General features: G+C 39.8%; 1 protein-coding gene across 5 annotated transcripts in view; it reads right to left on the bottom strand.

The window, feature by feature from the left end:
* Nucleotides 1–16500, bottom strand: part of LOC101165248 (cell adhesion molecule 1) — a 501577-nt gene that overhangs the window by 127302 nt on the left and 357775 nt on the right. For all 5 annotated transcript variants that reach the window (XM_023962565.1, XM_023962567.1, XM_023962566.1 and 2 more), the window contains one exon: nt 11919–12065. In XM_023962565.1, the coding sequence (XP_023818333.1) occupies nt 11919–12065 (147 nt within the window). The remainder of the gene's footprint in view (nt 1–11918; nt 12066–16500) is intronic.

Raw genomic sequence — 16500 nt, 5'->3', positions numbered from 1 at the left:
TTTTTCTTCTGATTAATCTTCATTCCTTTGCTGCATTTCATTTGAATAGTTTTTCTGCTGCGGTCTTCGCCGAGGACGACTCCCATCCGGAGAGCGCGGGAGATGATGAGTGTGCCTCGCCTAAGTGGATGCAATCAATTGTGATTAGTGGCTGCTGCTATTTTTTGAGAGGAGCACATCAAAGTTTTATTATTGGGTGTCAGAGTGGGTGAGACGGGGTGGGGCGAGGGTAATTACACTCTTATCACCGCTCTCCCCCCCCCTGCTATAGGTAAAGCCTGGGCTCTGGCGCACTACACCTACATATCAGATCCAGGAGATTTTAGTGCAGCTGTTTAGCCATGGATGGAACTGGAATGACTTTACGTTCTTTTATGCCAACTATTTACATCCAAAACTACCATAAATCCCAGTGCTCTCTGTCTTTTTTAAACATGTAACCTTGTTTTAACCTTTTTCATCAGTTTTTAATGCACACCCAGCAGCCAATCAGAATCGAGAATTCACCCGGACCATGGTATACATAAAAGATATACATCAGTGGTAAATGCCTGAAAAGTCCATCAGACATACATGGAACGGTGGTGGAAAGCCACAAATCTGCGTGTGCATCTTGCAGAAATCACGCTCAGTTGCACAAGATTTACACAAAAATTGTGTATAAACTACAAAAGGGGCCTGGTGTGTTCAAAAGGCTTCATGATGAAGACAAAAGGGGACAGGGGTGTCTGCTTCACGCATAAATATCCAAAAATCAATGTATGTATTGCTTACATTTATCAGCGTGTCCCACTAATGTCTGGTCGTTAACGTAAAAATCACAGTAAAATATCGCAACGTTTTTACGACCGATGTGGTGAGAAAGGACTTCAAAATGAAGATCTCATCCAGATGGCAGCAGCTGCTGATAATCTGTTCATAATAAGTTTCCTGAAAACAGATGACGGTTTGATAAAGCGACACAGCAGCTGGCTGTAGAGTTCTAGTCGAAGAAAGGAGCTCACATATTAAAAAGGTCATTGTTGCCTGGGAACATCATCTGTGTGTACTTTGGTGGCTAATAACGGCGAAAACAATCTGACTGCAGCATTATCCGTTTTCGCACAAGTAAACAGCTGTGGATGAAATTTAGGTGCAAATGACGACCGAAGACTACGACGGCTTAGCTTAAGTCAGCTGTTGCATCATTCAAAAAAGACAGGAAGCAGATTTAACTTTTTTTTTTAATCCTGCAATATTTGGAGCATTTAGCATTTTGTGAATTTTTTAAAAGTTAGATCAACATATTAAATTAAGTTGAATAGGCATAAAAATGTAAGTTGAATAAACATAATTCAATTACGTGTTACCAACTGAAGTGATTCATTTGTTAGATCAACGTATTTCTCATTAGAGTGTATGGGGCATTAATGTAATATACATTTAGAGGAATTCAAGGAACTTTTCTCTCCAATTTGGGTTCTTTTTTTTAACATGGTGTTAAATTAAAAGCCGGAACACAGTTTTGAAAGTATTTTTATGACTTTTTCCCACTGCAGCACACCATCATAATGTTTTAAATTGTTCATTGTCAGCACAATATCTGTGAAAATTGGGAGGAAGTCATTTTAAAGTCCTTTAAATAAACATACAACTCGCTGCAGTTTAATGCGTCAGTTGGTAATGCTGAACAAAAGCTCCTGGATGAGTTGCTTTCTTGAAAAAAACAGGTTTTCTCTGACTTCACAGACGTTTTTGAGCTTCCCCGAAAGGCAAAAAAATGTGATGGAGATGACGAAAGACAAAGACAAGCACTTTTAGAGGTCTGACCATCACCTTTTGTTCAACCCAGAGAGGGGGGGCGGAGGGGAAGGCTGTATAGTGTTGATATTTCAGAGGCTAAGAAGGTCTTGAACTCTAAAGCCGACACACATGAGTTCCAAAGGAGTTCAGAAAAGGTCTTTGAAAAGTTCTCCAGCTGCGGGAGTCACGAGGCGAAGACAAACGCGCCACAAACAAATACCCAGGAGTCATATTTCAACTCCAATAAAAATAAAGTGAATGGAACAGCCAATCCAGTAGGCTGAGAAGTGGTTGATGTGAAGAGGAGCAGAAAAGATGACCCTTAGTCAGCCTCCAGAATCGGAGCACTCCACCCTCCTTCGACAATCTCACAAACATAATCCACCGCTGAGGGTTCAGACTGAGATAGCAGATGTGATATTTTGAAGCTGCCTGGTGGAGGTTATGTCATAATGACGTAGTGCAGCTGTAGGATGCCTGGAAGGGGATCACAGGAGATCAAGGAAGCTGCGTCAAAAAAGAACATGCTGCCCTTGACAGCTGCCGTTGAGGGAGCCGGCTCACAGTGGCTTGGCACAACAGCAGATAAACACTGAGCTCAGATTGGGTGTATGTATGGAGGCATGCTGCAAGCATGGCATCGGAATAAAGGAGAGGGCAGGAAGTGTGAGGGAGGTGCTTCACCTCGCAGGAGGCTATAAAGTGTCCAAGCTTATGAGTGAATGCACAGCGTGTTACTGTTGATGCACATGCAGACTCCACTAAAACATCCTCGACAGCTACGAATGACATCACTGCCTGTACTTTACACACATGTTCAAGAATTATTGCAATGTACATGAATATTACTTTAAAAAGATGTAGAAAAAAAGGATTTATTTAGGAAAATGGGATTTCTATAATTGAAAATTTCTCCAAATTGTTTTAAAGAAATCCCATTTTTACTTTAGAGAAATGAAGTGACTATTTACAATTAGGGCGGGGACAAGGTTAGGATTGAATGCGTTGGGTTCTCCCGGCGCGGCGGGGGGCTGCTCTCCTGGTTGGGCTGGGGCGGCGCTCTCTTTCCCTCCGTGCCTCCCTGCTCTCTGGCTCTGGGGGCCTTGCGGCGGCCCTGCTGGCCCTGGCCTGGGTGGCGGGCTTGGTCGCCCGGGCGGCGGTTGTTCCCTGCCGGTTCCCGTGTGGCGTTGGGGGGATTCCGGCTGCCGCTGCTGCTGCGGTGGGGGTCTTGGGGTGGGGATGGCTGGGCACTCTCCCTCCTTCTTGTCACGTTCCACCATCCATTTTAGAAGAACATAAAACCTCACCTGAGCACTGGTGTTAGCTCACCTTTGCACTAATAGCTTGCATGACTGAATGACTGAAATATTTCACACTAGTTGGTTATCAGGCATAAGTATGCGTGTGAACACTATCTGTTTTGTGTACATGTCGACAGATGGACATTTTTGCAGCTAGCAGGTGTGTTTATAACATTTGAGTGTGTGTGTGGACAGGCCCCGCCCTTTTTGTACTGCATTTGAACCTTACCATAATGATTAACAACCAGTAAACTTGTTGCTGTATGCTGCTTCATGGTCTTATCCCCCTTCCCCTACTATTATCACCCCCTACCCCCCCCTCTCTCTAGCGTCCCTCTCTCTTCTTCCCCTCTTTCCTTTTCCGTCCGGTCCAACACCAAAGATTTTCAGACATGATTGAAATTAATAAAGTTTGGCCTCAATTACAAAAGGGGTTTATTCAGACATACCTTTGGTTTGTCAGAAGATTAATAACCCCTCTTGTTAAAGCAAAATATGTCCAACACAAGAGGCCCTCAGCTCTCGTCTGTCTGCCCAGCTGTTGGACAGGACAAGTTAAAAAAAAAAAAAAAAAAAAAAAAAGGATTGAATTATGTGCGGGCAGTGCAGTAATGTGCATTTTGACCAACGGATTACATGCGGCTAAAGTGCATTTCCATCCGTTTTTGTGCTAAATGCGTGCGAATTACATTAGTCCTTGAGAAAATACCAAGGCAGGGGAGGGCAAACTGCGGCCCGCAGACTGGACCCTGCCCGCCTCCATGTTTGGTCCGGCCCACTGAACAATGTCAGAGACCTATGTTTTTTATTTTTTTTAATCTGGCCACACGATCAAGACGTGACATTTTCTTCCCCTCTTCTGCAGTCTGTGCTCCAACCTGAAACCCTCTTCCCTTCCAACGTCGCAGTTCAGAGCGATTATGCTGCTTTTTTTAAACTGCCCTGTTCTGTGTCCTGATTGGCTGGAGACCTTGTCAATCCATCTCCTCAGTCCGTGCCGTGTCTCCTGTATAGAAACGCGGAGCTCTTCAGATAAGAAATCTGAGCTCGATTGGATCTTTGTTTTCATTCTAAGATCCTTGACCTAATTTCTATGAAGGTTTGAGAATTTAAACAAGAGAGAAAATGTTCATGTCTTTGTGAGAAAAGTGTATTTAGTCAGTGAGGAGTTTTACTGCCATAAACGTCTGTAATCAGACTCCGTGGATTTCTGCAATAACGGATATTTTTAGAACGTAACTCCTGCAATAAACGAGGGAACTCTGTACTGGTGAAAAGGTAACGCAGAAATATGCGTAGAAATGAGCTTTTTCATTACTACTGGATGAGAAACAGACACGCAGAGTGTTATTTGGTCATTGCTTTATTTAATAAATAATGTTATTTATTTTATTAAAAAGATCATGAATTAATGAAACTTTATTCATAGCACTTTACAACTCCTTGAAGATACCAAAGGGCTTCAAAATAAAAAAATTGATCTAAAATGGGAACAAAAGTTTTAATCTAAACACTCTAGAATATTCTGTTTTAGAGTATTATTTTCAATCCAAATGTTTTCATCCAGATTCTATGTTTTATCATTCTCACTCCACGCATCTGCTTGTGGTGCGGCCCTTCTATTGAATTTTAGAAGCCAATGTGGCCCAATGCGAGTTAAAATAACCCCCCTGCTGTAAGGTGTCCTCGTCACTCACACCTTGAAAAAAGTCAATTTGTACACGAAGGAAAAGTTGATTTGAAATTAGAGCCCTCTCTTTTCATATATTTAAATAAAGACATTTGTGTTAAGGAAAGGTTTGTGACTTGATAAAAATGCATTTCAACCACATTTTCTTGATTGCACATAGACCGACAGTACCAAACTCTATTTCTTTGTGTGGAGTTGCCAAAATGGATAGTTAATAAAAAGTCAATTACTTCAAAAGTCACGTTTTTTTAGTTCAATTTTGACATTTTTTAAAGTAAAAAAAACACTTTGAATGAAACATCGAGTTTAATTTCCTTTTTTTGACCTCACAGCTTTTATCTGCCTCCTCCTGGAAGAGGTTAAACAGATGCAACAGTGCAAAGATGGAAGCACAACAAAGGACACACGCTAAAATGACTCCCTGTCACTGTTTCATCGAGTGAATTAGACTGAGGTAATGTTCGCAATTGTCATCTGCCCCTTTTATCTTGCTCCCTTGGTTAACCAGCTGAGACAACAAGCAGCGTTGTGTGGCATCGATTGCAGAGCTTCTTGAAGTGATTAAACCAGCACAACCTCATGTTTCTCTGTCAGGATTCATGGCTGTGAAGTGAAAACATTAAAGGTTTGGCCCAATACATGGATTTTATGTCATGATCAGTAAGTAAGCGCATGGAAAGTTTATGGTTTTAATACATTATGAAAAACTTGTTGTATACATCTTAATAATGGGCTTCATGGGGTTGTTGGTCAAAATCCCTGTTGGTTCTAGCTGTGTGGAGTTAAAAACATACGTCAAACTATGGAAACATTCACACTGGCAGGATTTGTAGCAGGGTTTGTTTCCTCAGATAGTTTGCTTTGTTTGGCATGAGTGAGTGTGACGCCACCCATCGAAAAGTCGATTTGCTCGCCACTTTTTCACATTGCTGCCCGTCACAGGAAGAGGCAGACGCTGGATCCAAATGCAGCAGGTTTATTAGCTCAGCCAGAAGTCCATAAAGCTTAATCAGGGTAAGGCAGGCAGGAGTCGATAACAGGCATAAGTTCATCAGAAGAGAGACGGGGTGATCAGAGTTCAGCTGAAGGTCGGGGCAGGTAAACAGTCAGACACAGGGTCAAAAGACATAAGATCAGGTCCAAATACAACACTCGGTAATGAAGGCAGAGTGGCCCAAACAATACTTTGCACTAAGCTCAGCTCAGTGCAGAGCTTAAGTATGCTGTGGTGGATTGAGTGAATGAGAGTCAGCTGTGTTGCATCCAGTAAATGTGCGCTGGGTGTTGCTGGGAGTTGTAGTGTTGCTAAAACTCTGGAGATGGCTCCCGCCAGTGACCAGAGGGTCAGTAAGCTGTCCGAGTTGGTCCGAGTCAACATTTCTATGGCAACCACTCTCGCCAATCAGGGGTTGAGCTTTTTGGAAGCTACCAATTCAAAGCGGGCTACATGAAATCTGTCAATCAAATGTTTTGAACCTTGGACGTGGGGATCAGTAGACCCAACCTGCTTATATTGAGGCATCCGATTGGCCAGTTTTTAACTTGAATAACCTGCAATACAGAACAACATAGCAAAAATGGCTTTTCTGACAAATATAATGACTTAGGCTGCATTCAGACTGGACACATTTGGTTTACTTAAAGTGAACCTGAGTTTGTTTCTCCCTATAAACCGGAACACACTATCAGTCTGAATACACACAAGCAGACTCTGGCCCGGGACCAAGAACAGCTCTCTGACCCATCTTTCGTTGTGGTCGCAATTCATTTCCAATTTAACTGAGCTTCAGTTCGCTCTCAGTTTCCTCGGTCTGAATAGGCTCCGTGCTCTGAATGGAACAACTGGACCAAAACGGCCACCATGGTTGGTAAACAGAGAGCCATGGAAAAACGTGGTGCAACGACGAGACAAGGCAACTCATTTAAATGTGGTTGGATGAATGCAGGCTCATCAAAACAACTATTAATGGTATATTTATTGTTTCTCATATGCTTTTCCGGATAATATATGTCACAAACACTTATCAGCGTAGCTTTTTTGCCATCTCCTCAGTAACCGCCTTGCAGCTAAAGTAGCAGGTAAAAAAATGTTGTACCTGATTTTGGTACAGATGTTCAAAACTGGTGAATGAAATATTAAGTTTGAATAGGTGAAATACCCCAACAAAGACTACAAAGACTTCCATTATTTCTGCCTGTATTTGCAGATTGTAATTCTAACTCCTGGCTAAAAACTGAAGAGATCTTTGGTCGTGTGGTTTTGTTTACTGGCTTTGGCTCCAATCAGAAATGTCCGGTTGAAAGGCAGTCTTACCACAGACTAAACACAAGGTTCAGAACTCGATGCGGTCTGAATTAAGCGGACTCAATCCAGACCAACAGACTTTTCCGGTCTGAATTTAAAGAAGTCTAAAATAGTAGATGGTAAACGGCGTATACTTCTATGGCGCAAAGCACTTAACAGTCACAGTTCCCTTCCCACATTCACACAATGATGGTGACTCCACCGCCGTACACTGGCACCAACTTATTACCACCAGGAACAATGTGGGATTCAGAGCCTTGCCCAAGGACACATCGGCACAAGGCCTGACAGGATAGGAACCGTACCTGGAATCTTTCGATCAGAGGTCGACTGCTGTACCTCTTCACTACAGCCGCCTTATGGGGTTTTGGCTTCTTGGAGCACTTCCATTGTTCAAGAAGAAGGATTACACTGCAGCATTTTCTTTTTTTTTGTTTTCCATTTTTACACAAACCAACAACAGTTATTGTTAACATAAATCCTGAATGAGCGATCAATACTAATTCGATGTACTTTGTAGATTGTTGTCACTAAACTGAGTTTTTATAATTAAATAAGAGAAAATTTGTGTATTTTTTCTCTCTCTCTCTGTAATAAACATGTTGTATGTTGGCATAACCTCACCGAAATCCACTTTTCAAAAACTAATAACACAAAACAAGAGAGCACAGGACCAAAGAATCAGCCTCAGTTTATAGAAATTAAAGAAGAATTGGTTTGTTAATATGTTAAAAAAAACAGATTTACTGAAACTCTGCATTTTATGTCTGAATACATTATAACACTTATTATAAACACGGTGAAATCTTTGCATTAAATATAAACATTCAAACTGTCCCATCATGCTCTGAGAACAGAAATGGCATTCCAAAGGACCCCAATATTTTGGAGATAATCCAAATAAACCCCTTCTTGTAAAATGCATTTCAGTGAAGCTGCGCACACAAATAACTTGGATGAACTAGTAGAAATGCTGAAAGCCATAGAAACAATACGTGAAAATAAATATTTCATAAGAAAGCATATATTTTTTTCCTGCACAAAAAGCCTTTGCATATAAATGATTAAAACATTATCTTATTTTTTTTTACATATTTCCTGAGGTTTATAGCATGTTACGGAGAGGTAAACACTTTGCACATGGGGGTCGGAAAATTTTAATTGAGGAGAGTTGAATCTAGCAAGAGAGAAGAAAGAACAAAAACATGTCCGGCTAAATCCGGCTAATTAGAGCTGTGACACAATAATTGGGCAGGATAACAATGCACACACACACAAAGCAGGTCATTAAATGTTAAAAGATACCAGATCTTTTTATTAAAGGCAACATGCTGAAAGCTAAATATGTTTGGTGGACTGTAATACTTTATTAATCCAACTAAAAATGTGGCTTAATCTGGATGTGGTGTTCTTAAAAAAATCCCTTTGAATGGAAAAATGTAATATAGAAAAAAATACATTATTGGCTAATTGCTAATTTAGCTAATGAAATGAGAAGTCAACATATCTGAACAGTTCTAAATGAAGCGCAACGCTAGCTGAGCTGGACAAAGTATAGACCTAAGTGGAGCTAAAAAAGCTGAACACTGCTGAAAAAAGGCCAACATGAATATGTTTTAAAATAAATGCAATATTTTAAAAACCTGATGAAAATGTTTTCTGATGACGGAGGACATCTAGAAAAATAATGTTAAGCTTAAACTGGAATTTCGGAGCATTTCTTTATTCAAATTGCTCTGAATCAGGAGCAGACGAAAAAAATTAAGTCTGAAAAACAGCTTATTTGTCATCTAGAACATATGTTGGGCAAGGCACAATCTCACTGCTCCGAGGTCTCAGCATCCCCGAAGGGAAGAGGGGATGGGGTTGCCCTATGACACCTGTCCTGCCCAAAACCTCAAAGCAAATTTCTACTAAACTACTATGACTCTGCAGAAATCATGTCCTGATTTTTATTGATTTTGGCTAAAACAGCATAATGAGCATTAATGGAAATGCTTTAACAATAGATCATGAGTTGACTTAGAATGACTTATGGTCGAAGGAAAAAGTAATTAAAGCGTAAAAGGCAGACAAAAATCTCCTAAACAAAGCTATAGATAAGCGATGTGACATGGGCCTACTAAAAGAAACAGAGTTATAAAGTAAAGTAGCTCACCAATATCAATATTATATATAATAACTAAATACTATGAAAAAAAGTCTGAATTTCTATCCAAATTTACATACAAAAAGTGTAATTTTTCTTTGTTTTTTTTCAGTTTCAAGGTGATGAATCCTGGATTTAATAGCAAATTGCCAATTAGTGACACACGGCATGAAGGGGTTAAGTTTAAATTGAAAAAAACCTAATAGAAGGTTGACCTGTTTTTAATTATTGGCATTTTTGTTGTTTTTATAAGGTTTGGAAGAAAGTAACTAAGTCAAAACAAATTTGAATGTATCTTAGCTGTCAAAAATCTCAATGTTTTTTGTGTTTTCTTAATTTTTATCCTCTTTTAATTTGAGAGTTCATAATCTCAAAGGGAAGGACTGTTTCATAAGAAATGTCATCCTGTATATTATTTTAGTAGCTTATAGAATCCAAAAATATATCTATTTATATAAATAAACTTCTTACAAGATACTAATATTTGGATTTAATAAAACAAACTCGTTTGTTATGAAAAAAAAGAAAGTCTTTGTCAGAGAGTCAAAGTCTTTTCTGAGTTGTGCAGATCAAAACTTCCTTCTTATGCTCTGCTTCTTCACAGAAATTTCATTTCGTCCTGCCAAGCTGTTATTCTGTATTCTTTCTGACAGAAAAACAGCTCCAACTGTGGAATAATTGATCAAATATCTGTTGGATTTAATGACTGCAAGCAAAACGAACCAACCCAATTTAATCAAGCAAACGCATCCTTGACATTGACTTCCATGTCATCTAAAACATCAAAATCTTCAATCCAATATCAATTACTTTAAGATACAACAGAGATCGATCTCTTTGCACCACAGTCCTCTGCAGTCTGTTAAAACCAGGGGAGGGATATACCATCATGCAAAGGTAGGCGATTGCCCAACACTTTAGGGGCCCCAAGCTCACATTTAAAAAAATGTCTAAAAGCAATTCCCCCACACAAAAATACGGAGCCCCTAAAGGGCCATTGATGAAAAAAAAAAAACTGGAGGAAAAAAAATTTTTTTTGAAGTAAAAAAAAAAATTTTTCCTCCATTTTTTTTCCTATCAATGGCCCTTTAGGGGCTCCGTACAAAAAAAACAAACAAACAAAAGAATATCCCTGAAATGGCATAAGACTGCTCCTGTGAATGTGTTTGGTCCACTCTCCGTCCCTATGTAGCCATGGACTATTCCGTAAACATCTGAGCAAAAAAAGAGACTCTTCAGAGAGATTCTTGCTGTCCGGATTCCCGACCTAACCCCTAACTACTAAAAAACTATATAGTGTGGGACAGTCTAGTGTCCTGGATTTTAAAAGCAATTTGGACACCATACTCACTACTTTCATTTTAATTTTTTGTAAATGGCGAATATGACAGATAATATGACGTATGATATGAGTGTTTTGCAACAATCGTTTATGGATCCACTGAATCAAATGAAGTCACAATAAAGACAGAGAAAGTCAAGAATAAAAAAGTGACAGAAGAGAAAAGGAAAGGCACAGAGAGGAGCCGAGAAAAAACAACTGCAAATCTACAAAATGGTAGATTTTATACCTTAACACAATAATTTATTTTTTATTTTAAGATTTTTGAGACGTTAAACTAAATTTTGATCTGTGCATTTTGTAATTTCAACATCATCTTTACTTCAACATAGGCCAAAACCTTGATATTTTTATATTGTTTGGTTTTTTACACTTTACTTGGCAGAGTTTTCTATGATTAGCTTCTTAAAAAAGGAAACTGTATTAAGCATGTCAAGTAAAATAACCTGGCTAATTCAATGTTTTCATCTGTAAGTTTGAGGAATCTGCATTTCTCTGGTCTCTGACAGATTTGAGAAACAGCTTTTCTTCTCTGGGTATTACTTTGAGCTCACACAAATACTTCCTCCCCAGAGCTGCTGGGAAAAATTGGACAAATGCATTAGCAAACACGCTAACAAGCTGTCAACACGCATTTAAGATGTTCCCGCGTAAGATGGCGTTGAAATTTACATTTAATTTGATTTAAAAAAAAAAAAAGGCTAAAGGGAGCGAGCAAAGATAAATAAAGTGTATTAATAGTCCAGCGGAATAAATGAATAATCCAGTGTCTTTAGCAGGTAAATATATCTCTCAGACGTTAGACAGGAACATTTCCTCATGCACGATATGTTCCTGCGTAAACAAAAAAATCACTTTTTTTTCCGTTTGACATTTCTGTGGGATAAACTATGTCCTTATGTGATTGGTAAATGTGAAGGAACATAGGAAGCAGTTGAGATGGTAGAAGGCAGCGGAATAAGGAGAGCTCCTCTATTATTTAAACAGAAACCAACAAAAGATTCAGATGAGGCCGAAATTCAGGAGAACCCGCAGAAAACCAGCGCAGGAAAAGTCAAGCAGGCGGGAATAAGAAGAAGAGAGGAAAACGCACCGATGGGATCTCCACAGGACGGTAGACCAGAAGAAGAAAAGAAAAAACTAACAGGAAGTCAAGTTTTTAGAATAAAATTGGGATAAAAAATGCTTTAGAGAAAACTCAGCATGACAAAGATCAGCAGCAAGGAAAAAAAAAAAGAAAAAGCCTACTTTTCTTAGTTTTTATGTTGAGGAAATTAGCTGAACAGAAAGAAATTTGCGCAATTTCCTAGTCAATAGAAAAACGCAGCTCCTGGTGTTTTTCTACTTACGTCTCATGTCTCTGAAGTAGATGGTCTGTCTGTTGGGGTTCAGCAGTTGGATCACAGAGTCGTCGTTGTTCTTCACTCGACAGCTGATGATGGCCGTGTCCCCCTCCACCACAGACACATTATCTGTCACCAGGTTTTGGCTCACAACTGGATCGGGAAAAAAAGACAAAAAAAAACAAAAACCAGAAATGTCAATTATTATTGTTATGTCTCTGAAAAAATGGGAGAAATTTCATGTTGGATTTTTTCTAACATTGATGACGAAATCAACAGGATGTTATGGGATGTTCAAATAATGAGGAAATAATGAAGCACATATTTCCCATGACTTACTGCCTACAGGAGTCTTATCAGAGCTACAACTGTTGTCATAATTCTTTCAAATTGCACTTTTTTTTAGCACAAAAATAATACAGGTTTGTTCTTTAAAACTGGCTTATGAACACTTTTATGAGGAAGAACACCTGATTTATTGTGCTCCATGAACACTAAAGACCTTTTTTTTCCTCCAATTCTACTGTTTCAGAAAATGACTTCAGTGTAATGTAATATTTAATGACTGGGAACATAATCAGAAGCAGATGGTGGGCCAAACAAGCTTTAAGTGTGTCCATGGGAATAAACACAAATTGGTTACGGCCACCAGCCGCTCATCGACTGATGCTCAGATCCCCGCACTTCCTTGTTCCACAAACAAAGTCTCGGCCTGAAGAATGAGAAATGGATTCTTTCCAGCTCTATGACTTTTTGATTTGAAAAACTACAGCAATAACATCTCAGTCTTTGCTTTAGGGGAACATGTATTGGTTGGGGCTGATGGTAAGCCTTCGGTGGTTCATTTTCAATGATCACAACAACAAAAAAACCACAACAGGCATCCTGCCAGTAGGGGCCTCTGGTAATGTGGGTCCCCAACACAATTTTGTGTTAGATTCAGAGATGTGGGATGTCTTTGGCTGTATGAACCCATCAGCAGGAAGGGACTAAAAGCATGAACAAACATAAAAATGTAGGGAATAGTTGAACTAACCTTGAAATGTTATCTCTGCTATCCCGCCATTACAGAGGAAAAACACCAAACCACCAAATTAGAAAAGGAAAATACTTGCAGATTTGCACACGCTGGGGGTGAAACTGTTCCTCTGAGCAGAATGTCAACATTTAGAAACAACACACTCAGCAATGACTGCCTCATAAATTATTAACTTACACAGTAACCAATAAAGATCTTTTTTCCCCAACTGTTCTATCAGTATGTTCACGGTACAGATACAACATGCAAGTTCATAGTTTGGATAATAAACCTGTTTGTTATTAACGTAAATATATTCAAGAATAAGTAAAAAACAAAAACAAATATACACACAAACTTCTGATTCAGCGCAAACTGAGCACCAGCTCATTGCCATAGTGATGCAAAACTCCATAACAGACTGTAACAATGCCACGGGATTTTACTACGTAATTGCACCGGCAACAGTTAGGATGAGCATCGCAGCAGTTTAGTTGGCAGATTTGACAAGGACGGTGATAAAGCAACGACCGGAGAGCCGCTAATCGAGGAGATCCAGACACACACAATGTGTTCGCACAACGCCATAACACTTTGATCTTTGATTTCCACAGCAACTTTCCTCAGCTTTGATCCTAAATCCACATTTTTCCTCTCTGTTAAGCATCACATTACACAAATGACAGGCCAGCAACTGCGTGATCTGTGGCTGTCACGCAACAACCAAACACTGCCAAGTAGTTCTGATCATGTGATCTGAAATCGGGTCCAACCTTGAAGTTTCCGTCTCAGATGTTGGATCCTAATCAAGGATCAGATTTTTATTTTCTTCTCATTATTATATTAAGCAGTATACATGTCAAGCTTATTGTTACAGATAAATAATCTACTAGAAGTCTTCACATCATAAGCAGAAAACGGCACACAAAAACAGTTCAGGTTCCAAGATATACCCAGATTCTGAATTCTCGGCTCAACGTGGAGGAAAAACTTCTGGTTACGTCTGTAAAAAGCAGGTTTCTTTATCTTTGAGGTTAAAGACTTTTCCTCCATTCCGTTCCCTATTTTCTCCCCAAAAAAAACTTTCCATAGACACTTATTTTTGAAATCGTTTTTGTGAGCTTGGGGCTTTTAATGTAGCGATCCTAGTTGCCAGTTTAGGAAGGTAGCTGATGTTTTTAAGACATTTAGGTACACAAGAGTAAGTCATAGGCCAGTGGTGTCAGAATCCAGGCCTCGAGGGGCTGGTGTCCAACGTTTTTGCAGCAGATACGGCAGGATTCCTGGAAAACCAGCAGGAGACCGGCCCCTCGAAGCCTGGAGTTTGACACCCTAGTCAGAGATGGATGTAGTGGACAGAATCTGGTAATTTTTCAAAATAAACTTCCTTCAGAATCCGAAAACAAACACAATAGAAACAATCTAAGTTAAGTGATTTTTTTCTTTTTTGTCTGTGGGTAAGGTACAAAGTGACCCAGGAACTGGTACGGCTACCGTTCCATGGCTCAGGGGACCACCGGCTTAAACCAACTACCTGATGATCCAAACACAGAAGGTCAGACCTGGCAATTTCAAGCCGGATGTTCTGCAATCTGACATTAGTACTGCATGAACAATCCTGGTTAATGAAGGTAAATAGATGGGTCTGAGGGCCAACCCGGCCTCTGCTGTTTAAACACCGCAGTTGATTAGCTTGAAAATGATCTGATAAAGGATCAGCAGCAGTGGCACCGCACCTCATCAACATAGCAGCCATTGTAAATAAATAACCCCATATGCAGCAAAAAGTGTCACAAAACAGCTAGAAGAAATATATCTTAAATTTTGAACAAGCCTTGGGTTTAGTCTTCAAACATCTTCATTAGGATGAAGAAGAGAAAGAAAGGTGTTTTAAACACTGTGAGGTTTGCAAACTTGAATCCTAGTAATATACAACCAAATCTGGACATTCTTTGAGGCCAAAAAAGGCCACGTTGGGGTGAGCTCCAGGAAGTCGGGGGCTAAAAGAATGCAAGAAAACAAAACCTTCTAATTTGCATGCCCTGGTTGTGAAACACCTCTAAATATTGCTGCCATTTAAGAGACAAGAAGGATGAGGTGGGAAGAGAGAAATTGCATTTTGCGATGCTGACAGATAAGGATGAACAGCTTACAAATGAGATTCGGATCAGCATCCCTCGGTGGCCTGAACATGGCCCAAAATAAATGAAGCTCCCTGCCTTGATATTTAACACTAACTGTTGCTTCTCAGAGATGTGCGGCGGAGGGCGGTGGTGCTTATGATAATGCGCTAACTAAACAACGTGTATTTGAAGGCACCACCAGAAAGTTATGTGGCAGCAATGGCGTCCCGCTATAAGCTGGGCTTCAGGCTGCCAGAAGGAGTAGGAAGAACTTCAGACCTTGTTCCTGTATTGTGAAATAAGCATGTCTGACTAGCTGGAAGTCGGTACGAGGAAGTGGAAAAGCATGTCCATCTGCTGACAAGCACCCCTCTGCTTATAAAGTGCAGGTGAACACAATCTCACAATGTTTTCAAATGTTAAAAAATTTTGACTTATTTTTGGGGTTATTGTTTTACAGTGCAGTCACATCAGGCAGCTCTTTGTATTTGAAACAATTTTAAAGAACACAAAATAATCTTCAAAAGACAAAACTAATTTTAGAACGACCTGGTCATGAAAAAACACAACACACAAGAATGCAGATCCACTTTTGTCAAAGCCGTATTAGACAACAACTTGTTAAAGAGGCAAGTGTGCCTGAACATGAAGTTCACCAGCTAATGCACAGGAGTTAAGGACTAATGATCCACTTTAAAAAAAAAGAAAAGTCTTGTATAGAAGCTTTTAGTGAAAATGGTTTATTTCCAGTCCTCCTTAACAGCATGGTAACAGAAAGATAAACTTTCTCTAACTGAAATGGACATTATGGTAATAGCCCATTAGAGATGGTGGGAGTAATGCATAATTGTTAGTCTAGGATGCACTTATTGCACTTTCTTCAAATGTCTAAATCCATCACTTAATTTGCCTTTCCGACTGGAGATGAGCTTAAGTGCATTCCCACACAAACAAAGAGAACCACACATCCGTGTTTCCTGTCAGACGCAGAAACTGATGGTACGAAATCAGAATCATCCGGAGTTTGGGGTTCAATTCTCAATCTGTCAGTTACGGTTTACCAGCAATGCATTTATTTATTATTTATTAGAAGACAGGGTCTGATGTGACCACCATCCTCCTGGTGTGTGCGTGTGCGTTAAGGGCGTGCAGGTCAAATTGGTGAAGTAGAGGCAAAATGGACGCCTACGTCCTCCACCGCCGGCATCCGATCACCCGAACGCTCTCTCCAAAGGGCCCTGCGTGTGTGAAATGTGTGCCATGGTGATCGATCTGTAGTTTATCTGCTGAAAAGCGGCGTGATTGAAATGGACGGTTACCTTCAGCAATGATCCCAACGTGTCTAAAGCAATTAATACTTTTTAACCCTTATTTTCCTTTTCCGGTGACCAAACGTGTAACAGCAGTAAAAGCCAAAGTCTATTAGCTTGATGCTAACATATAATGG

This window comes from Oryzias latipes, chromosome 14 (assembly GCF_002234675.1).
Source record: "Oryzias latipes chromosome 14, ASM223467v1".
In the NCBI taxonomy this organism is placed as follows: domain Eukaryota; kingdom Metazoa; phylum Chordata; class Actinopteri; order Beloniformes; family Adrianichthyidae; genus Oryzias; species Oryzias latipes.
Note: the sequence above shows the minus strand (reverse complement) of the source record. Positions and strands in the feature narration are given on the sequence as shown.